The sequence below is a fragment of the Ooceraea biroi genome, chromosome 13 (assembly GCF_003672135.1).
Source record: "Ooceraea biroi isolate clonal line C1 chromosome 13, Obir_v5.4, whole genome shotgun sequence".
Taxonomy (NCBI): Eukaryota; Metazoa; Arthropoda; class Insecta; order Hymenoptera; family Formicidae; genus Ooceraea; species Ooceraea biroi.
In genome coordinates this window covers 9,418,976-9,441,043 of record NC_039518.1, presented here as the reverse complement: position 1 = coordinate 9,441,043, position 22,068 = coordinate 9,418,976, and the positions used below count along the sequence as shown (strand labels likewise).

General features: G+C 43.6%; 6 protein-coding genes across 12 annotated transcripts; 4 read left to right on the top strand and 2 right to left on the bottom strand.

The window, feature by feature from the left end:
- Window positions 1-24: 24 nt before the first annotated feature.
- Window positions 25-2,177, top strand: LOC105286359 (E3 ubiquitin-protein ligase DMA1-like). Its single transcript, XM_011351281.3, has 3 exons — window positions 25-512; window positions 765-951; window positions 1,033-2,177. Exons 1-3 carry the CDS (start codon window positions 340-342, stop codon window positions 1,075-1,077), a joined length of 405 nt encoding a protein of 134 aa, XP_011349583.1. The 5' UTR covers window positions 25-339; the 3' UTR covers window positions 1,078-2,177.
- Window positions 2,033-4,284, top strand: LOC105286369. The gene is given in 5 exon segments (XM_026974759.1): window positions 2,033-2,117; window positions 2,803-2,937; window positions 3,009-3,328; window positions 3,331-3,705; window positions 3,779-4,284. Coding segments are annotated over 5 exon segments (1,386 nt in total). The 3' UTR covers window positions 4,250-4,284.
- Window positions 4,285-4,357: 73 nt separating this feature from the next.
- Window positions 4,358-5,846, bottom strand: LOC105286358. Its single transcript, XM_011351280.3, has 4 exons — window positions 5,651-5,846; window positions 5,385-5,502; window positions 5,039-5,176; window positions 4,358-4,947 (listed from the first exon to the last, which is right to left on the bottom strand). Exons 1-4 carry the CDS (start codon window positions 5,661-5,663, stop codon window positions 4,749-4,751), a joined length of 468 nt encoding a protein of 155 aa, XP_011349582.1. The 5' UTR covers window positions 5,664-5,846; the 3' UTR covers window positions 4,358-4,748.
- A 1,432-nt stretch (window positions 5,847-7,278) lies between these two features.
- LOC105286355 (signal recognition particle subunit SRP72) lies at window positions 7,279-10,523 on the top strand. The gene is made up of 8 exons (XM_011351270.3): window positions 7,279-7,574; window positions 7,754-7,871; window positions 7,973-8,228; window positions 8,317-8,796; window positions 8,910-9,272; window positions 9,338-9,642; window positions 9,715-9,927; window positions 10,017-10,523. Exons 1-8 carry the CDS (start codon window positions 7,475-7,477, stop codon window positions 10,150-10,152), a joined length of 1,971 nt encoding a protein of 656 aa, XP_011349572.1. The 5' UTR covers window positions 7,279-7,474; the 3' UTR covers window positions 10,153-10,523.
- A 4-nt stretch (window positions 10,524-10,527) lies between these two features.
- Window positions 10,528-17,093, bottom strand: LOC105286356 (R3H and coiled-coil domain-containing protein 1). Of its 2 annotated transcripts, XM_020033938.2 has the most exons (8): window positions 16,773-17,087; window positions 15,949-16,098; window positions 15,638-15,780; window positions 15,432-15,546; window positions 14,609-15,329; window positions 14,278-14,518; window positions 13,908-14,144; window positions 10,528-13,823 (listed from the first exon to the last, which is right to left on the bottom strand). In XM_020033938.2, the coding sequence occupies exons 1-8, from the start codon at window positions 16,850-16,852 to the stop codon at window positions 13,759-13,761; spliced, it is 1,752 nt and encodes a 583-aa protein (XP_019889497.2). In that variant the 5' UTR covers window positions 16,853-17,087; the 3' UTR covers window positions 10,528-13,758. The 2 variants fall into 2 exon arrangements, with proteins under 2 accessions (XP_019889497.2, XP_019889498.2); XM_020033939.2 differs by lacking the exon at window positions 15,949-16,098 and having other exon boundaries at window positions 16,773-17,093.
- Window positions 17,094-17,248: 155 nt separating this feature from the next.
- On the top strand, window positions 17,249-22,027 carry LOC105286357. Of its 6 annotated transcripts, none has more exons than XM_011351278.3 (10): window positions 17,249-17,606; window positions 17,678-17,909; window positions 17,972-19,592; window positions 19,811-20,038; window positions 20,181-20,304; window positions 20,396-20,575; window positions 20,654-20,921; window positions 21,024-21,176; window positions 21,269-21,411; window positions 21,759-22,027. In XM_011351278.3, the coding sequence occupies exons 1-10, from the start codon at window positions 17,395-17,397 to the stop codon at window positions 21,973-21,975; spliced, it is 3,378 nt and encodes a 1,125-aa protein (XP_011349580.2). In that variant the 5' UTR covers window positions 17,249-17,394; the 3' UTR covers window positions 21,976-22,027. The 6 variants fall into 6 exon arrangements, with proteins under 6 accessions (XP_011349580.2, XP_011349578.2, XP_026830542.1 ...); XM_011351276.3 differs by having other exon boundaries at window positions 20,169-20,304; XM_026974741.1 differs by having other exon boundaries at window positions 17,978-19,592; window positions 20,169-20,304; window positions 20,654-21,176.
- The last annotated feature ends 41 nt before the right edge of the window (window positions 22,028-22,068 follow it).

Below are 22,068 nucleotides of genomic sequence, written 5' to 3'. Positions count from 1 at the left end.
GATGAACCCAACCAACGTGGGTTAGGTTAGACCTAGCATAGCTTACGAAACCGTGTATATACGTAGGTGGTTTCTGTTGTTACACGAGTTGTAATACGACCGAACGAGATGCAAGATGGTTGTTTTCGCGCGGACCTCCGCTACACTTTCTCACGATTACCGTAAAATCGGGATATCTTTGTAGCTCGTCGGGAGGGGGGAATTCCCCTTGAGAAGACGATACTGTAAATCGGCAAGTTCGAGTTCACACATGGCACGACCTCGCGGTAATTGCGAATCGGTGAGAATAGGTGCATCTGTCGGTCGTGCGTCGTGCGTCGTTCTCGTTTCGTAATAGAAATGACGTATCCCGGACTAGTGCTTCTTATCGGAGTTGGAATTGGACTGGCGACTTTCCTCTACCATGTCTTTACCGAGAGCAACCGGTTGGAGGAACAAGAACGGTACTCGAGGAACAGAAGACCGTCGAATCACTACGAGGATTGGACGGAGAGATCGCATCGATCCGAAAAGTACGCATCTTTCGATATCTTTCAATATATGCGATATTACGAATAATGCGAATTTACGATCTGCGCTTCTCTTTGCTCTCCCGCTCTCCGTTACGTACTGTCGCTTGCGCCATTTAATAATTGCTATATGAACCATAGACATACGTACAAATGGATTATCGTATTTCTTTTTTTTATAACAAAATCGCATCGTAAGTGAGAGTGACTGCAATCTCGAATTGACCGTTCTCCCTTAAACGTGTTTGTTTTCAGTGCGTTCTTGAATAGAAGGAGCTCGTCCAATTCAGAGGCAAGAGATCTCGCGACTAGTAGAGAGGACGTAAACAATTGTTCAATCTGCCAATACGCGTTAAACCAAATGGAGGTGATACAGTTGCGTCCTTGCAAACATAACTTTCACAAGGAATGCATTAACGAATTAAGAAAATTCGATCCTGGGGTAAAAATCGCAAAAGATGCCAACATTTTAGGTGCAACCGATTCCTGAACCATAGATAACAGTATTGTATTTACGTTTCAGGCCTCTTGCCCTAATTGCAGAAGACAGATCAGGCACGCGATATAAATTGAGCACGCGTGTGTCCCACTACTCTGTTTGGATCGTTTTGTACAATCATCACTAGCAAATATGGATCGTCCTGCGAGCGCTCTACTTTAATTGCACAATGTCCATTTATTTTCTATTTAATTTGTCTTTGTTTTGTATTCAATATCTATCTAGATTTCCGAGTTGCGCGTAAACATTGCATCGCAATGTTTCTCTATGATACTTGTGCGATATATAAGATTTAAGATGTTAGATATTGACATTAAAGTTGATTCATCGAAATATCTCACATATTTATTGCTCTCTCTCGCACTCTCTATTTACTTGATAGATTTTTAGAGAAAGGAACGCGACGATTCTTTGAAGAGATTCTCGAGTATAGTGAACGATGCTCAAACTCTGTGTCATCTGGTGGTTTCTGTTTGATCGTTTCACGAATTACCACCTCGTTATACCATTGTATTTTATGACGAATGACGAGATTTATACGAGCACAACTATATCTTCCTCTCTTTTTATAATTTAATTATCTTTCAAATTTGACAACTCAAGGTACAAGAGACGAGAGGGAGGGCTGTAGTAGCGTCGTAAGAATAATTAATCTCGATATGCACGACCGTCTACCGATCAGCACTCGTTCCGCTTTCCTTCTCGTTTGCTGTTAATGGATATGAATTTCTCCCTTCGTAACGCAACGTGTCATACACGTACGCGCGACAGTGCGTGTTCCGTAACGTTTGTAAGTTTTCTAGTGAGTGGCATGGAAAGCGTGGTAGTCCGCGCGCGCGCTTTACTCGGTTATCCGAGACTCGATAAGTCGCGTTTCGACTCGGTGGCTGCCCGAGAGCTGCCTCTGTCTCTCCGTTGTTCCGCGCGCTGACCGCGAGTAAGGAATGCGGAAGTAGTGAGAAATAACGCGGATCGGTTGTCATCGGTCGCGTTCCTCGTATCAAAATGTATCGATCGCGCAAACATGACTGTTTTATTGCTCGTCGTTATGTTAATCGTAACTCGTTCGGTCGCTGGATCGCGCATACCCGTGACCGATGAGAAACGAGGTACGTATCATCTCGTTGTACATATTTATACGGTGCTGTATAAACTGCAATTATCTTTAAGCATTATTGTAATTATCCCTTTTATCCCCTCGCATGCGCGCGCTCTTTTTTACGCCATTCGAATCCGAACATCAAACTCGGACTTTCAGTGAGTAAACTTTATGCTCCGTCAGATGGGGGGAAAAAAAGGAGGAAACTTTAAAAAGTTGTAGCGCGCGCGAGAATCCTCTCGGTAAAACGCTCGCGTTTATTCCGCCCGTGTAAACGCGAATACTGCAGGGATCGGTTGTCCCATTTCTCGACCGGTTCCACGACCATCGAAACGAGCGAAGCGAGTTAAAGCGGATTCGAACGAATGATTTATCAATTATCTGCTTTTCGTAATCGTAATCGGAATATACCGACTAATAATAGTACGAATCGACGATCGTAATACGTCTCGTGATATCGCGACTCGAGTCGATCGATGCGCTACCGCGCGCGTGTTGTACTTGTACCGCTCTTGGATTCGCATAACGGGGTTACGAGAATCTCGCGCTGACCTACGTACCCGTTGGCGCCCGTAATCTGGTAATCTCGCGGCACAGCGAAAACGGCCAGCCATGCAGCTCTCGCGCGCGTAGGACAACGGTACCTGCGCGTACGTCACGCAAATCCATTCCCTCTTGTTTACCGATCTTGTCAGTAAGGAGACTGATACGGGACTGGGCACCCTTGGTATGGCTCGCACCCGGGGAACGATTCTTGCCCCTCGGTGTCACCGAATTTCTCGACAACGTACAATCGGACCAATATTATCTGCGCACTAGAACGGACATAGGTAAATGTTTCGAGTAATCCAAGTAATACGTATGTACCTACTTGAAAGTTTAAACGAAGCAATTTTGACAGAGTCATTGTTAAAGAATCGATCGTCCTTCTTGTACGGACGAAAACCCGCTGGAACCGTGCCCGTCTACGCTCTCGTGAAGAACTGCGCTTCCCAAGACGCGCGATTGTGCGCGGCAACGAGAGACGAACGGATCGAGCCGAAGAACCGACGAAATACCTTGACGCTGCTACGGGATGTCGGAACACTTTTGCCTCGACGACGACGACGACGACGACGACGACGACGACGACGACGACGACGACGACGACAGGCCGGTACGAATGATACCAATGATCTAAGAGCACGGAACGTATCGCGAGAACCAATACGACAGGCAGGTAAAATGCAGCTGATGCGACTTTTGCATCTCTTTTCATCCTTTCGATTTCCATTTTATCGAGAGAGAATTTATCCGTAATAAACTCGCGACACGGTCGCGCGAGTTAATTTCAAACGAGTTTCATCTCGTCATCGTTTCAGGTGACGACGGCCCCACGATCCAAAAAAAACGGGCATGCGGCAGAATGTCGGCAAGTGCACTTTCACGTGACCTATTGGATGTTTTACCCGTTTAGCGAGGGAAAGACCATCTGCGTGCTGGATCTTGGATTTTTTGGCAGCTGGCCGATACCTACTCTGGCGGGCGTGTGCGTCGGTACGCTCAAAGAGTACGGCAGTCACGTTGGAGATTGGGAACACACGAGTCTTTATTTCAAGGTAAAGTAAACCTTCGTTCTGCCATCGTCTCAAATTGTAAACCTCCATTGTAATGCGTCATCCACGCGTTTAGAATAACGAGCATCCTCTGGCGATGTACGTATCGGCGCACGACACCGGTGCGTTTTATCGATATGATCCACGAAACGGCACTTTCGTCTACGAGAGTCAGGAAACGAGGAAGGGTCTTTTCCAAAAACCAACGTTTCCGGACAAGGTTTATACCGCCGGTCACTCGCATCCGATTTTATTTAGTGCACGTGGCTCGCACGGCCTTTGGACAGCTCCGGGCAAGCACAGATTCGTTCGAGTACCTCGTCTCTATGACGAGGGTGGATTCGGAACCGCCTGGCCCACGTGGAAGAGATTCGAGTTACTCTCGGAGGAAGATAACGAAGCTTTACCGGGTTGGATGACCTTCAAGGGCAAATGGGGCAATCCCAGCAGCAACTGTCATCCATTGGCGAAACTAGGTTTTAACATTTGCCAATTTGTAGATGGACCAACCGGAATTCCAATGAAGAGGTTCAATTTTCGCTGTTGAACGTTCGTCCTCCTCGTCGTCGAATGGGATAACACCGGATAACGTTGCCTCTGCACGTCTATGGTCCTTCAAACCGGTCGAGTTATCGAGAAACCACGCTACAATTTCGTGTCTTCCTTTATTCGAGTGACTAATCTTCATTTTCACCAACGATAAAAAGTGTCTTAGCGCCTTTGTAATTGACCTAGCGAAAGCTTTGTTGAAAATTTACGTAAATTTATAACAAAATATCCTACACTTTGCTCGTTCGCCTGGTATCCGCGCGATTAGCCAACGAGCAAGTAGCAATAGCTTCCGTAGGCATCGTCTAACAGTAGGCAGATCATCTCCAAGATGGGATAATCTTACAGAGCGGGTCATTTACCGTTTACCGTCATCGTGGAACGTACATCCGATCCGTCTTCGACTCTTGGTTAACTGGGCATCGTCTCACTCGCGGCTCGAGTGACGTTTATCGTCGAGAGATGGCTCGCTCTCGAGCAGATCGTATCGAGCAGATTTATTCCGAAACTTCGTCTTCGTCCACTCCCTCGACGGCGATGCTGCGTATACCATTCCGCAACAGTGGCGTACCCTTATCCTTTGCCAAGACACGTGCATTCAACACAACTTTCAATGGCATACCCGACGAACAACACGTCACTTCGACATTCTCCTTTAATATTTTCTCTTGATGTGCCAACAGCTCTATCTTTAACCTGATTTTAAAAAACACGCACACAAAATTACTTTCAAAAAAGGAGCATATTTGAGAAGAAGAAACAATTAATCATATATATAATATAATACCTTAAGCCATCCTTTTCTTGCGCAAGATCAATAATGCGGCAATTTGCATTGTAATTTCCCACAATTAGAGCAGGTGCTACCTTTTCTCCTTCCGGATGAATACACGTGTTCCATGGTACTGAGAATTCTACGTGATATCTGTAACGTGCACGGATCCATACGCCCGTCAAATTATTTTTCTATTCCTCTCCTCTCTATTATATTTATATATTTATATTTATATTTATATTTATATTTATATATTTTCTGGTACGTTAATAAATGTGCTTTTCCAAGTGACATTTCTCCTCGCTCTATTTCTATTTTATATCGACAGAAACGAAATATTTTCTATCACGGATTTAACCTGTGATGCAGTTGCAAGAATCCCAGATGAGCGTCTACATGGCCATGTCGCTGTGGCTGTATCATTATGTTGTTGTCCTTCCCGAGTCCGCTTCCACCGCTAAAGTGCACATGATGCTCTACGGACATATAAAGTTCGACTTTCATTCAACGAGATGTAAATTGTCGATTCATCTCTCAGCTATGTTACGAGGCACATGACGTTTTACTTGTACAAAACACTTTTGCTTTGCATTCTCAGGTGCAATAGTATCAAGGGAGAAATACCTTTATCTCCCATGTTCCATAAAATAGTTGGGCAGATTTGGTAGTTGTGCTTTCATGCTGCTCGCCACCTAAATTAATGAAATTAAAATTTCTCTCCAAGACTCGGACAATTGCGCGCGATTCACTCGTGTGCGAATTGGAAAGGTTTTCAAGATTTTGAGTTGGAGGTTAGAGAGAGAGAGGTTAAGTTATTGACGAGTGGCGCCATCATCACACGAAATCAAAGGTTTGTCCATTTTCAGCCTCGGGAAAATGGACGAACCTTTGATTTCGTATCGTGTGATGAAAAGATGTGATCGGAATCAAAATATGAAAAATCGATTCTAGCGATTCTTCTTCTTTTTTCTAAAGACAACTCTCTCGGTTTTATCTGGATTCTCTGTGGACTTGCGTTACGTAGAAAATTCGTTTCTCTGTCAACGGAAAATTAATGAAATTGGCTGGAATAATGATATTCGCGTTGCCGCATTCTCTGATTCGAGCGAGCGATTGTCGTTGTTAGCCGCAAAGACATTAAGAAATCAAACTTGTATCCTCGACTTTCTAGTAATTATGCTTCCAAAAGACGACGTCTCGTTCTACCTTGAGAAACCACGAGCGTAACGCTTCGTTGATTGAAATTATATTGATGGGCTAGAATTAATGTTGAAGTACAACGTATTTGGTATGTTCTCGATATACCGTCTTGAAATATATTATTAAATAAAATTATGTAAAACCCGTGGATCAAGTTGCATCATTTTTTCCCTGCGGAATTTGTACGAGACAATGCGTACAAATGCGTAAAAGACAAAAGAGAAAAATCAAATGAGAAAAAAGTTTGAAACGATAATTTGTTCCAACGTCGATAACAGCAGCGATACGTGTATCGCGTACGAGTGGATAACTTGTCCGACGAGTATCCTACATATTTTTAATGAAAAATGAACATTTCCCCACTTGCGGACGCTTAGAACGTAAAAGAAATAAATGAGTCGGCGCCTTTGGTAGATTTGAAACTATATAAAAAGAGAACGATACCTCGCGAATGCAGTTTGTATCCAACTATCCAGTGATCGACTGCGTCGCGAAAACATGAAGACGATCGTTCTCGCCGTTTCCCTCGTTGCTGCCCTGGTGAGCGCAGTCGTTATTCCGTATTGACCATCTGTTGAGATCATTTGGTTCTTGATGATACAAAATGCATCACACGTGTTGTTTATCTGATTTTAGGGTTTAGGGGAATTGAAGCTTTCGGACGAACGGAAAGCAAAACTGAGAACATACCAAGGCTCTTGCATCGATGAATCTGCCGTCGATCCAAGTGAGCAAAGAAAAACTGCAATCGCGAATTATTAATTGCATCGTCGTGAAACGACAGTACGAATTGTCTATAGAGTCGAATAAATCCGATTGTTTTAGCCGTTCTGGAAGATGCAAAACACGGGAAATTCGATGATGACATCGAAGGTGAATCTTTGCATCCTTCCCAAACTATCCACGAATATCGCGAGGTTTGAATCGGCGACACGTACGCGGTCGTTTGCAACTACTCTCGATAAACGAGAGAAATTATTGGCGCGTACGTAAGCGCGAGTACAGGGTTGACAGCGCGATCGAAATGTCCCTGCCAAGGCGAACCATTGCAAACCACGTCTAAATACTTTTCGATCTCGAGAAAGAAATGGTCGATGAAAATAAACGGGAGCTCTCGTCCTTTTCGAGAGAGGGAGAATCGCCTTGGACGTCTACGCTTGGTTTAGACGTTTCACGGGTTACCAACCGTGTGCGCGCGTGCACGCTCCGTCACTCCCGTTGGCACACGTACGTGCCTGATGGAGAAATATGGCTTCGAGAGAGAGTAACCTTCCTGCACTGTACGCAGAGTTGAGTAAATTGGGACAAAACGGAGAATACGAGAGAGCTTTGAAAACCGCAAACAAGAGTAAGCATCACTCGATTGTACTGACCGAGATCGCGGCAGCAGAGGCAAAGGCACACTCACGGAATGACTCGTTGCGCTCGTTGCTCGTGCCATTTTCGTAGAGTCTGTATCTGGTACCCTCTGTCGCCGCATCGTCTCTATAGAGCTTTTAATCGAGTCACGTTCCGTCTGTGTTCTAGTCCTGGGCATCTCGCAAGATGAAGAGGCAGCGTTCCAGTGCAAGATCATTTGCTACATCCAGCTGTCCAAGTTCAACGAGGCGTTACAAGCTATCGTTAAAAGCCCCAAATTGGCAACGTATGACGATCTTTCTTGTCCGATTTATTATCATAATAACGTTATTACGCGTTATCGTTGACATGATATTTCAACAATTTAAACGGCCCTTCCTGATCCAGCAATCTGGAATTCGAAAAGGGATATTGCCTCTATCGATTGAATCGAGTTTCCGAAGCGTTAAAAGTGATCGGAACCGTGCAGAGTCCTTCCTTGAGGATGAAGGAGCTAAAGGCCCAGATACTGTATCGTCTGGAGAGATACGAACAATGTTTCGCGGTATACAGGGATATTGTCAAGAATTCGCACGACGAGTACGAGGAGGAGAGAGAAACGAATCTCGCGGCCGTGCTTGGAAACTTGGCGACCGAGAGTTCGGTAAGTCTAGCGCTTGCTTCGAGAAGCGATCCGATCCGACTCGATCTCGGAACTCGATTCGTACTAGAGTAATCGCGACAATTTCCAGGACTTGGAGGTTCCTTCCTTGCGCGAGCACACGTACGAGCTGACGTATAACGCGGCGTGCCGTTTACTCGCGCAAGGTAGCAGAGACGACAGAGCGATCTTACTGGAAGCGGAGAGGAAACTGAGAACAGCCGAGAGGATGTGCAAGGAGGGCTTGGAGGAGGACGGAGCATCCGAGGAGGAGATTGAGAATGAATTGGCCGTGATTCGAGTACAGCTCGGCTACTGCCTGCAATTGCAAGCCCGTGAAAAAGAAGCTCAAGCGTTGTACGCTGCTGCTCTGAAAGTCAAGCCGGATGACATTGCGTTGATCGCCGTGGCTAGCAATAATCTGGTATGCCTAAACAAGGATCAGAATGTTTTCGATAGCAAAAAGAGAATGAAGAGTGCCACTCACGAGAGCCTCGAGCACAAACTCACCTCCAGACAGAGGAGAAACATTGCGTACAATCAGTGCTTGTTGGCATTTTATACCGATCAGGTGAGCCTTTTCGTGGTATGCGCTCTGGGTATACTACTAGATACCCGACGAGTCTCCTTCGTCACTCACGAAATATTGAAATGGAAACGTGTAAAATCTTTTGGCCTTTTCAGGGCGAGCAATGCCACCAACTGTGCGATAATCTTGCAAAGGATCACGTTGCGCTCGCGGCAGAGGCAATGTTCGTCAAGGCTATACAACTTGGTAAGGAAGGTAAAGCGAAAGAGGCAGCGAGACTGTTGATGGAGCACGCGATAGGGGACAACGAGTTGCCTATGAAATTGGCTAGCGTACAATTACTCTTGAGTCAGGACGAGAGGAAAGAGGCGATCGCCATTCTCGAGAACCTCAACGAGAGGGATGGATCTCTGCCTGGACTGGTCAGTGCGCTCGTGACGCTTCACATGGCCGATAACGATCGTGAAAGAGCATCGGTCGCTTTAAAAAATGCAGTGGCTTACTACAAAAGGAACAAGGTGTGTGTGCGCACGCGCGCGCATTTCTTGGCGCGAGTAGCGTCATCAGGGAGATTTTCTTTCAGGAAACGACGGAAAATTTGGGAGAATTGTGGCGACAAGCTGCCAACTTTTATTTACGCGCCGGAGAGATCAAGGTGGCAGCCGATATCTTGCAAGAATTGGTCGATGCCTCGCCGTCCGACACCAAGACCCTGGCTCAGTTGGTAGTCGCTTATGTACAGTTTTGTCCTACTAAAGCGCAGTTGTTGTCGAAAAAATTACCGCCGCTTCGCGATCTCGCCGAAACTACCGATGTCGACGCGTTGGAGAGTAGCAATTGGGTTATCGGCACCAAAGTAGTCAAGAAGAAGGTTGAACCTTCCCCTGGGTAAGTGATTAATTCGAATCCAGCTCGGATATTGAAATTTCGCGAATCGTCTTACGTACTCTTGAATAACAGGAAACCGGTATCGGACGTAAAGATGCAAAAGAAGCACAAGAAACGTAAACGCAGAGGTAAGTTGCCAAAGAACTACGATCCAAACGTTGCGCCGGATCCAGAACGATGGTTACCGAGACACGAACGTAGCGGGTTCCGTAAAAAGCGGGACAGGAGGAACAGAGATACTATGAAAGGAACGCAAGGGGCTGCTACAGGAGCCAGCGATCTTTAGTACGTTTTACGTATTACCTTGTTTCTATATGTATACGCGTGCCTCCTTTTTAAGATGTTGACAACTTGTGTGTACTTTTGCATCGCAGCGACATCACTAAAATGCCTGCAAACGCCAAGCCTTCCCCAAATCCTCGTCACAGTCCCGCGGTGGAAACCTCTGGACCACGTCAGCAGCAACGCAAGGTCCAACAAAAGAAGAAGAAGAAGGGCAGCAAGTGGTAACGCGATTGTTACCTCATTCCATTAAATCCATTCTTTTGATACGCATATTAGAGATGCACGTAGTTTGGAAAGAAGAAAAAAACGACTTTCTTACCCAGCGATGCAAAGTAAGCGATGTGAGGACAGTCGAATCAGATTTGCTACCGTGTAGCTGTGTCTTGTTGAGACACCAGATGTAATACTGCCATTATCGAAAGGAGAATGAAAAAGATGCTCTTGTATCTCGATTATGCTTGCGTATTAAGACCCGCGATCTATCTTATAAATTACTTTTTCTTTATGTCCTTGTACATAAACGCCGTTTGAAAAAATTTGTAAAAGTCTTTGGCACTACGTGAGTACGGTATAGACAATTATACACCATATGCATGTATATGCTATTGAAAATATCTTTATTTCTCTTCATCCCTTCAGTCAACTCGTGACATTGGCACATGTAACGTGCATGTACATAGAACTTTTTTGATACGTTGACTAGAGAGATAGGCAATATGCATTTTTATTTCACGTTAACAACTGTATAAAAAAATACAATCTGTTGTCGTTATGTTCGGCAATTGTTAACTAATCAATAGATAATGTGATTGTGCGTTCATTTGTAACGCTTACGTATATAAATATGTGTGTACTTGACAAGAGTATACGCGCGCGCACACTCGAGTAGCACGAGTCGAAACTAAAATATTTCACGCTACGGTACAACTTTAATGCCTCGATGCTCTCTCTCGTGGCAATTCAACTTATTGTCTCGCAATCAAAAGTACTATGCATCATTGTTTGTTGTTGCATATAAATTTATAACGACAGTCGTATCATAGTTGAAAAGATTGCGCGCGCACACACTCGAGTAGCACGAGTCGAAACTAAAATATTTCACGCTACGGTACAACTTTAATGCCTCGATGCTCTCTCTCGTGGCAATTCAACTTATTGTCTCGCAATCAAAAGTACTATGCATCATCGTTTGTTGTTGCATATAAATTTATAACGACAGTCGTATCATAGTTGAAAAGATTGCGCGCGCACACACTCGAGTAGCACGAGTCGAAACTAAAATATTTCACGCTACGGTACAACTTTAATGCCTCGATGCTCTCTCTCGTGGCAATTCAACTTATTGTCTCGCAATCAAAAGTACTATGCATCATTGTTGTTGCATATAAATTTATAACGACAGTCGTATCATAGTTGAAAAGATTGCGCGCGCACACACTCGAGTAGCACGAGTCGAAACTAAAATATTTCACGCTACGGTACAACTTTAATGCCTCGATGCTCTCTCTCGTGGCAATTCAACTTATTGTCTCGCAATCAAAAGTACTATGCATCATTGTTGTTGCATATAAATTTATAACGACAGTCGTATCATAGTTGAAAAGATTGCGCGCGCACACACTCGAGTAGCACGAGTCGAAACTAAAATATTTCACGCTACGGTACAACTTTAATGCCTCGATGCTCTCTCTCGTGGCAATTCAACTTATTGTCTCGCAATCAAAAGTACTATGCATCATTGTTGTTGCATATAAATTTATAACGACAGTCGTATCATAGTTGAAAAGATTGCGCGCGCACACACTCGAGTAGCACGAGTCGAAACTAAAATATTTCACGCTACGGTACAACTTTAATGCCTCGATGCTCTCTCTCGTGGCAATTCAACTTATTGTCTCGCAATCAAAAGTACTATGCATCATTGTTGTTGCATATAAATTTATAACGACAGTCGTATCATAGTTGAAAAGATTGCGCGCGCACACACTCGAGTAGCACGAGTCGAAACTAAAATATTTCACGCTACGGTACAACTTTAATGCCTCGATGCTCTCTCTCGTGGCAATTCAACTTATTGTCTCGCAATCAAAAGTACTATGCATCATTGTTGTTGCATATAAATTTATAACGACAGTCGTATCATAGTTGAAAAGATTGCGCGCGCACACACTCGAGTAGCACGAGTCGAAACTAAAATATTTCACGCTACGGTACAACTTTAATGCCTCGATGCTCTCTCTCGTGGCAATTCAACTTATTGTCTCGCAATCAAAAGTACTATGCATCATTGTTGTTGCATATAAATTTATAACGACAGTCGTATCATAGTTGAAAAGATTGCGCGCGCACACACTCGAGTAGCACGAGTCGAAACTAAAATATTTCACGCTACGGTACAACTTTAATGCCTCGATGCTCTCTCTCGTGGCAATTCAACTTATTGTCTCGCAATCAAAAGTACTATGCATCATTGTTTGTTGTTGCATATAAATTTATAACGACAGTCGTATCATAGTTGAAAAGATTGCGCGCGCACACACTCGAGTAGCACGAGTCGAAACTAAAATATTTCACGCTACGGTACAACTTTAATGCCTCGATGCTCTCTCTCGTGGCAATTCAACTTATTGTCTCGCAATCAAAAGTACTATGCATCATTGTTGTTGCATATAAATTTATAACGACAGTCGTATCATAGTTGAAAAGATTGCGCGCGCACACACTCGAGTAGCACGAGTCGAAACTAAAATATTTCACGCTACGGTACAACTTTAATGCCTCGATGCTCTCTCTCGTGGCAATTCAACTTATTGTCTCGCAATCAAAAGTACTATGCATCATTGTTGTTGCATATAAATTTATAACGACAGTCGTATCATAGTTGAAAAGATTGCGCGCGCACACACTCGAGTAGCACGAGTCGAAACTAAAATATTTCACGCTACGGTACAACTTTAATGCCTCGATGCTCTCTCTCGTGGCAATTCAACTTATTGTCTCGCAATCAAAAGTACTATGCATCATTGTTGTTGCATATAAATTTATAACGACAGTCGTATCATAGTTGAAAAGATTGCGCGCGCACACACTCGAGTAGCACGAGTCGAAACTAAAATATTTCACGCTACGGTACAACTTTAATGCCTCGATGCTCTCTCTCGTGGCAATTCAACTTATTGTCTCGCAATCAAAAGTACTATGCATCATCGTTTGTTGTTGCATATAAATTTATAACGACAGTCGTATCATAGTTGAAAAGATTGCGCGCGCACACACTCGAGTAGCACGAGTCGAAACTAAAATATTTCACGCTACGGTACAACTTTAATGCCTCGATGCTCTCTCTCGTGGCAATTCAACTTATTGTCTCGCAATCAAAAGTACTATGCATCATTGTTTGTTGTTGCATATAAATTTATAACGACAGTCGTATCATAGTTGAAAAGATTGCGCGCGCACACACACGATATTGCCTCACCAGTCTTGGAAAGATGACTAAATCATCGATACGTTTATCAATCGTAATTTCACATGTCAAACTCATCTTCTTGATATCAATTTAGTTCAGATTTTCTCCAACAAACTGAGCAATTTTAGCAAATTTGCGAAAAGTACGTGTCTGTACGGTGCGTGTGCGTGTGCGTGTGCGTGTGCGTGTGCGTACGGTGAATGTCTCACTCGTCAATGTAAGGGACAGATGGAGTAAGGCACAAACATTTACGACGAGACGTCAATGTCCCCGCGGCTGATTTCAACGCTAATGCGAGAGTATCGTTACGCGCGAGCCACGAGTGTGCGTCATACGAACGCTCCTGCGTGTTGGTGGACGTGCTACTTGGTAGGTATTATGCCTTCCCAGACATCCTCTCGTTGTTTGTTGGCTAATCGTCTCTTTTCTGTAACATGGAAAAACACACAAGACGTATCCGTCATACGTTCACAGCTGTGATCGAGTCTTCCGTATTACGCCACGACAATACCTTTTGCCTCGCGCAGTATATTCTTCTCGTGTTCACGCTCTTGTTTAGCCGTAGCGAGCTTTACGCCCAGTGCACCCGTCACCAATCTTCTGGCCAAGGCGGCGCATGTTTCGGGACGATTTCTGTATGGTTGCAGAAACTCTGCGCTTTTTCGAGCCTTGGTTTTACTCAAGGCGGTAGCTTCGCTGAGTGGTCTCGTTTTCACGAACGGATGATCCGACGCCAAGACCTCGGCAGCTTAAAAAGACGAAGAGAAACGAAGGAATGCAATCAACTGTTAATGGACAATAGCGGATTTAGCGGCCAAAGTGAGATTCGCTTTCAACTCGAGGGACGAGTATCCCGATCTCGTAATGAGAAATAACCGTACCAACGAGAGGACTGCTGAAAACTCCCAAACAGTGAGTATCGTCCACCCATTTCAGCTCGAAACCGCCATTTTTGAAAGAGCTGAAAGCAGCGGCCAAATCGCTAGTTTTGAACTCGGAGGGAAAATTGTAAATTTCTACGACGTGTGCGAATTCGTCGCTGGACACTTCAATCTGCTTGCTGTACGCCTTGTAATCGTTCTTTGGTTCTTCTATCGTTACTTCTCCCACCGCTGATGTCAGCTAGAAAAAAAGGCGAAAGATTATCGCAAACTGGAAGCGGATTAATCCAAGTAGACGGAAATATTATGAAGCGCTGTGCGCGATACCGACCTCTTCTATCAACGTTGGATCCAGACAGTCACCGTTGTCGTCGAACAGGCTGTCCCAATCGCATTCGTCTCTATTTATTTTCAAACGCGGAGAAGGTGGCGGGGCTGGTTTACTCTTTTGCCTCTCGATCTTTTTGACTTTTCTTTCGGATGGTGTTACCGCTCCGAGAACCGCGGGGGCTCGTTCGGCCCGTTTCGATTTCTTTTCAACGGTATCGGATATTACCAAAACATCGGACGTTAAATCCTGTTGGACCGGACGTCCGTTACGTTCCATCGGCGAGTCGTTCGTTTCATTTTCGTTACGATCGTCGAGCGCGACCGCTTCTTTTTCTGCCACCGATAAAATTGATACATTTTTCATCTCTTTCGGTTTTGCCGATAGATCTCGCGTACTCTCGGTATCGCTGCACGTTTCCTCAGAATCGGAGATTACGTTCTTCGGGACGCTCGCTCGTGAAGCTTGATCACGCGCCTCGATTGTCTCGGTCGTGACTGTGTCACGACTCTGTGACGCTTGAAGATCCGAGCCATCCATATTTTCTGAACCGCAACGCGCGTCTCGCAGTTTCGAATTATTATTCGTACTTGCATCGTCCACGTTCAACGTCGCCTGGCTTGTACAAGTTTTCCCATTTTGCGGCCTCTTTTCTTCACTTTCCAAACTTCTCCTGTGTCTAGGTACATAAACTGCTCGATCAGGCCGCCTTTGCCGTACGTGCCTAGATAGAAATATACGTTGTATTATATGTAGTATGTAAGTAACGTTTTCGCGAGACAGGCTAGCGTGAATGACCTTGGTACCATAGGTGCCTATGCCTCACCTGATTGACGAGGAATAAGAATCCACGGTTGATCGTATCTGGGTGCCACTAGTTTGGGAACAATTGCTGGCTCTCCTAGCCGCCGGTGGCCTGTAAATCTCGATCGTTGACTTTGCTAACGAATGAAAAAGAGAGAGACAGAAAGGTGAGACAAGTTGGAAACCCGTCAAGTCTGGTGATTCTCACGCGCGGGATTAGTTATCGACCTTGTCGTTGCAGTTGTTTTCGCTCCGGAGACGTCGACGGTGACCGTTGGCGACGTTCAACGCTCATTTCGCGGATCGTGTTCTTCTGTTTTGTCGCAGGACTCGCTTTCCGCTCAGGAACATTCGATTTCGGCTCCCAGTAGCTATGTAACAAGGAACGTGTAATCAATTAGCGGGCAGAAATCGAGTCATATCGAGAGATACGACAAATCGATGAAATCGAACGGACGTGCGATAGTAAGTAATTCAACTGATCGCGACACCGGAAGTCGAGAAGGGAAAAGGAGAGTGGTCGGTCAGACTCGTAGTACCTTCTCAGGTCGCTCTTGTAGCATACTACGGTACGCCTGGCGGAGCCTTGGCCGATCGAGAACGTCCGCAGCAAATCGGGGAAACGTTCTTGCACCAATTGGTGTATTATGTATCGACGATAGCTGTTAACGGGCGGAAAGACGAGCACTCTGCAAAAGTAAAGAGAACGCGTTTCTCATTGAAAGTGAGACCGAACGGTCCGAGCTGCCGGTAGCATCGGCTGGTCGCTCTGGGTGAACGTAACGCCTTACGACGCGCTTGGACGATGGAAGGGGACAAGTTTTACGTAACCCGCCTTCACTCTCTCCTTCGTTTCTCGAGAATACTCGCGGAGCACGCGGGCATCGGCGCGAAACATTTTCTTTCTTCGCTCGACGCGACGACGTAGTGTCGTCGATGTCATACGGTATTTAACATTTACCCGGCGCAGTCGCGAGCGAGAGTGTCCGCTCTTGTTTGAGAATCTAACTTTGACTAGGAAAGAAAAACAGAGCTGTTGCACGCGAGCACGTGCGTACACGGGCGCGCATGATGACCACGTGCGACCAATTACGTATCAATTATGTATCTGAAATCGACGAGTGCTCGACAGACGCACGACGGTTCGACGAAACGACGTATCGACTTTCTATACTATTTATAAGCGCTAGCTATAAAAGCCTCGAAGAAATGTCCCCTTCTCCGTCCGTTAATACTGAAGTAGAAATTAGAATTAAGTGCGCCCGCTCTTATCGACGAATATCGCGAAGAAGCCAGGGAGGATGACGCGGATGCGGTATCGCCCGACACGACGATATCGACAAGTAGCAGCTGCTTCCCGTACCTCTTGCGCGTCTTGTACCTCGCGAAGATGGTTACGTCGTATTCGACGTCTTCGGAATACAGGCTATCCCGCGAACTCATCGAAGCGATCTCTTCTCGCGGTTGACATTCACAACGTATGTTCGCGAGTCACGAACATTCGAGCAATTTCATCGACGATCACCAATTGACAACCATCAATTGGACACGATTCTACGTATTTGCTTTCGGGTTTCGATCAGTTACAAGTATTATCCGCGAATTTTTTCGTTACGAGTAACAAGCTTCGTAATAAATGTTGGACGAACAAACTGCCAACGCACACGCGCTTCGATACGCTTATGCCACGCTGTACGTATCCAAAGAGAGTGCGAGCGGATCGTGTTCTCTGATTGGTGCGCTGCCGCCATTACGTGTGCTAGTTGTGTGTTCGTGATGCTTGCACTCTTTGTACGTTTCGCACTTTATAGGGTTCCTGCACACGGGACGTCTTGCTTGTACCACCATTATTTTTAAACGCATCGTTGAACTAACGAGAGAGAAGTAAGAAAAAACGGTTTAAACGTGTACTATCGAAAGAATTCTTTTACGAACGAGTTCTTGTCATCGTTTTTTGGCAAAGATATAGGAGTAAGTAAAAAATTATGGGAACCCGCAAACCGATTCGAACGTACCAGAGAAAGATCGTGAAGAATTCCTTCGTGGGTTTATCGGCGCTACCTGTCCGAACGATTAAAAAGTACGATCCTGTGGAAAACGTGCAAACACGCTTGGATAAAAGTGGAACGTTCATCGACGAGTCCCTGAATTATGATCCGTTTGAAACGACTTTTGACAGGCTCGCCAAAGACGCGATGTAAGAAAACTTATAAAAGCTTATTTTTAGCCTTTTCAGTTTTTAATTAAAAAGTGATTTTTAATCTGCAGTGTTCCTCCTTTGCCACCGGATGCAAATCGACACGATTCATCGAACCGCGGCAGTAGTGAGAGCGATACCAGCAATGTGACAAATATAAAATCTCCTGAACATGATGCGTTCACCCTTTTTGCAGACAATGGCGCATCCAGTTTGATGCACAAGAGTGTTAAACTTGGTCGTAGATGCAACAGGTCACGAAAGTCCAAGTTGAATGCTCCAACATCAAAGACAAAAGCAGAGGTATGCGATCAATTAAAATTAATAAACGTTACTTGTATTAATGTATTGTTACGTTGTAACAGCAACAGAAAAGGCAAGCGAGTAAAATGCAAAAAAGAAGCAAGATGGCACAAAATATATCCAACGAGCCTGATAACAAGTGCGACGAACAACGACCTCGTTCCAAACGTGATACTACGAGTCGTTTAAAGAACGCTGTGTACGATGAGAGCGATGTTTTGCACCACTCGTGTAAGAAGATTTTAAAGACTGACGAAGTCACAACCACGCTACAGACCATGGTGGACGGTTTTGTCACGGATTTGAAATGCGTATCAAGTAACTTGCGAAACGTCAAACCATGTTTCGTTAAGTTGGTCCGTTGCATCGATCAAAATTCGTATGAGCCAAATACTGAGAAAAGCGTGGCGGATACGCGGATAAAACGTTTACAGAGAAATGAAGATATTAACGAAATAGTACACAACACTGATTCACGATCGAACTCGACTGAATATAACGGTATCATAGAAAACTTTAGGAATATATCACTTAAATCATGTTCGGTGGTGTTATGTGACGATATTCGAAATTGTAGGGAGAAATGTATAAACGGCTACCTTGATAAATCGGTCGTGTCGAGTTCAGTCTTCCACGATTCGTCCAAAATCGTTTCTCGTTGCAGTGATAATGTTAAGCTTGCCATACGCCACCATACGGAAGGAAACGGTGAAAATATAATAATAAGAGACAGTTTCGTGAGACTAGAGAAATTAAAGAGGGAAGACTTTCTTAAGAAGGACCGTGTAACTTCTAACGAGAGAAAGCGACAGATGGTCGTTTCTAGTACTCCCATTGACAAATTGACGCGGGTTAGACCTTCTACCTGTTCAGTATTACTGTCCCCTATTGACACCAAAGAAGGTACATCACATTTTGAACAAAATTTCTCGGTGATGACGGAGAAGAATGTTCTCAACTTCACACCGTCTGCTAATCATTCCAATAAGAAAATTCGTTTGTCGATTGCACAATCGGAAGATTGTAAATTCGATGTTGCGGATATACACGAACAGCAGACACAAATTTTATGTTCGTCGCAGTCTACGCGAATAATGGAGGATTTTGTTGTCAAGACTGAAACAATATCTTTCGAGGAGGATATTTATACGGCAAATACGCAAAAGTATAATATGGAAGATGATGCAGTACTCCCATGTTCCTTGAACACGTTCGCAGCCACCGATCAATCACGATCGTTATTTAGTACGGATACAACGTACGATCACTCCACGCGAGACGCAGTTAAAAATGAAATAAAAGAACAAATTGACGAAATGATCAGTTTTCCCGTCGATTTACGTTCCGAGCAAGAGTGGAGTGATAAGGCCCTTTTATCTTTTAACTTTTATCAACAACCAGGAGGAAGCAATCTCGAACGTTCAAAAAGTACGAGTTCCAATCAACCTTTCCATCAGGTTGAATCGAAATTCGACACGACAGTTGAACGATACAGCGATAGCATAAACGCCATAAACAGACAAATAGAAAAATCGATTTTCTTAAAACCCGGTAAATCTTGGACCAGATCTTTATCGATATTAAATAACATAAATGATGAGTGTAATTTAGATAAATTAAGTCTCGGCAAGGGAAGGAAGTGGAGGAACAGTGTTAGAGATCTGCTGGATATGCAGAAACAAGGTAATATCATGGAATAACTATTTTTCTAATAATATGTAGTATAGTACATGTAATAGTATCATATGGCTTATGCGAAACAATCGACAAGAATTTAGTATACTTATTTCTTTGGTTCTTCTTCAGTAAATGGGTGTGGTGCAAACGCAATATATTTCTAACTAAGCGATATATTTACTGCGTATATAACTGTTAGAATTCTACGTGATAATTGTGCGCAGGAATTGTCCAAAGCTGCTGCGAGAAACAAAAGGATGATTTACCAAGCCCTGATGTATCAAATAGATCTTCGTTCGACATCGATAGACACGAAACATTTAATTCAACGAACCACGTTAGATTTTCCAAGAGGATCTCGGTACGAGTTGTACCTAACGATACGAGCGTTAACCACGAAGTGAAAGACGTACCATTTCTCGAGGCATTTGGGATAAATTCGAAATTATCGCGTAAGTATTTTTATTTCAACACACAGTGTGTTTGTTTGCTTGACAGTCACTATATCTATCTCTCTCTCGTGTATATGAAACGCACATTATATTATGCATGTCCATTAATTATTATAAAATAAATAAATAGTTTCGCGTGCAGATCAGACGCAATCAGCGACGCGCGATGATCTAATCAGAAAGCATTCCACGACTGCGAAAGATGTCGTTTTAAAAAAGTGTTCGCAGCAACGTTATCTACCCTTTTCAAGGTGTTTTCCCAAGTCGTACGTAGATCCTTACGTTTATTTTTTATATCCTCTTTTCTTCTCTTTTCTTCATTTAGCATTGCAATTGTTTTGTTTCACCGACATACAGGTATTTAATGCACTGTCGTAAAATTGGTGAAGGTGTTTACGGAGAAGTCTTTCTTTACGAAAACAATTTCAAGAAAACAAAATCCGTTATAAAAATTATTCCTATAGAGGGCAAAGAGTTAGTCAACGGTGAGCCGCAAAAGAAATTCAACGAAATATTATCGGAAATTGTGATTGCACAGTGAGTTGATCGATTCCTGATTAATATATCTTCGCACGTCGTTTTTATATTGGAGATTACAAAAGAAATTGTTTACAGAGAATTGAGTAACCTCCGATCAAACGATGTATGCAGAACTGGAGGATTTGTAGAGGTCAAAAACATAAAATGTATTATTGGAACGTATCCGAAAAAACTGGTAAAACTTTGGAACGCTTATGATGAGGAGAAAACATCTGACAACGATTGCCCCTCGATGTTTGATAAAAATCAATTGTACATCGCCCTTGAACTCGGTCACGGTGGTGAAGATCTCGAAGCTTTCGTTTTCCAAACCGCGGATGAGACTTGTGCTTTATTTTTCCAAGTTGGTTGCTTATATATATGCCTTTATCGCTCCTTCCTCCCTCTCTCCTTCTCATTTCTTGCACATTTTTATTATTCTCTGTTTATTTTCATTCCTTTACAGATCGCGTTCGCGTTAGCAGTTGCGGAACGGGCGCTTGAATTTGAACACAGAGACTTGCATTGGGGTAACGTATTGATATCGAAAACAACAGATAAATATATATATTACAAGCTGGATGAAAAAGAAATCAGACTTTTGAGCAACGGCGTAAGGGTACGTTATATGCTTCGATAATGATATCCGTTAATTGCCGCGGTAATCTTGATCACTTCATTTGTTTGTTTTTTTTTTCTTTCATATCCTAGGTATCTATCATAGACTTTACTTTGTCGAGAATGTTGTATCAGCAATGTTGCATATATAATGATCTTGCACTGGATCCGGCCTTGTTCACCGCTCATGGCGAATATCAATTTGAGATTTATCGTCTTATGCGCGACAAACTTCAGTAAGTTTGTATATACAAACGTATACAAATTTTCGAATTTCGTTAGTTTTCTCGGACAATGCAACAAGGAGACGGTTGATTATTCATTGATTTTGACCACTCGATAGGGATAAGAGTCTAAACTATTGGACATGTTTGTGTGTCGATGCGTCTCTCGTAAACGACACTTTTTTGAAATTTAAAATTTTACGTTTTTATGTGGCGAGGTAAAAAGAAACGAGTTTGAACTGTTTTCTTTCCAAGAAAGCGTCAACTTTAGTGTAATTTTGTTACAATTGGTGGATAATCAATCATATCTTTTCGTTTCCGTGGATCTTGATTTTGATCACGTGTTTCTGTACGTACAGGAATAATTGGCGAGAGTTTGAGCCTTATACGAATATTTTGTGGTTACATTACATTCTGGACAAGATGATTACGATGGTACGATATAAAAGGAAGGACTTGAGAATACACGACTACTCGATTGGCCGATTAAAGGAATTAAAAAATTTAATCTTAAACTACGACAGTACGTACGACTTTGTAACTAATTACAACGATATTCCATGCCGATGTTTCTAATATACATGGGCTTGTAAGTGTTCCAATAAAGTTTTTGAGCCATTGGAGGAAATTTCTCGTGTGTCGGTTAGCCTTATTCGTGCATCGCACATT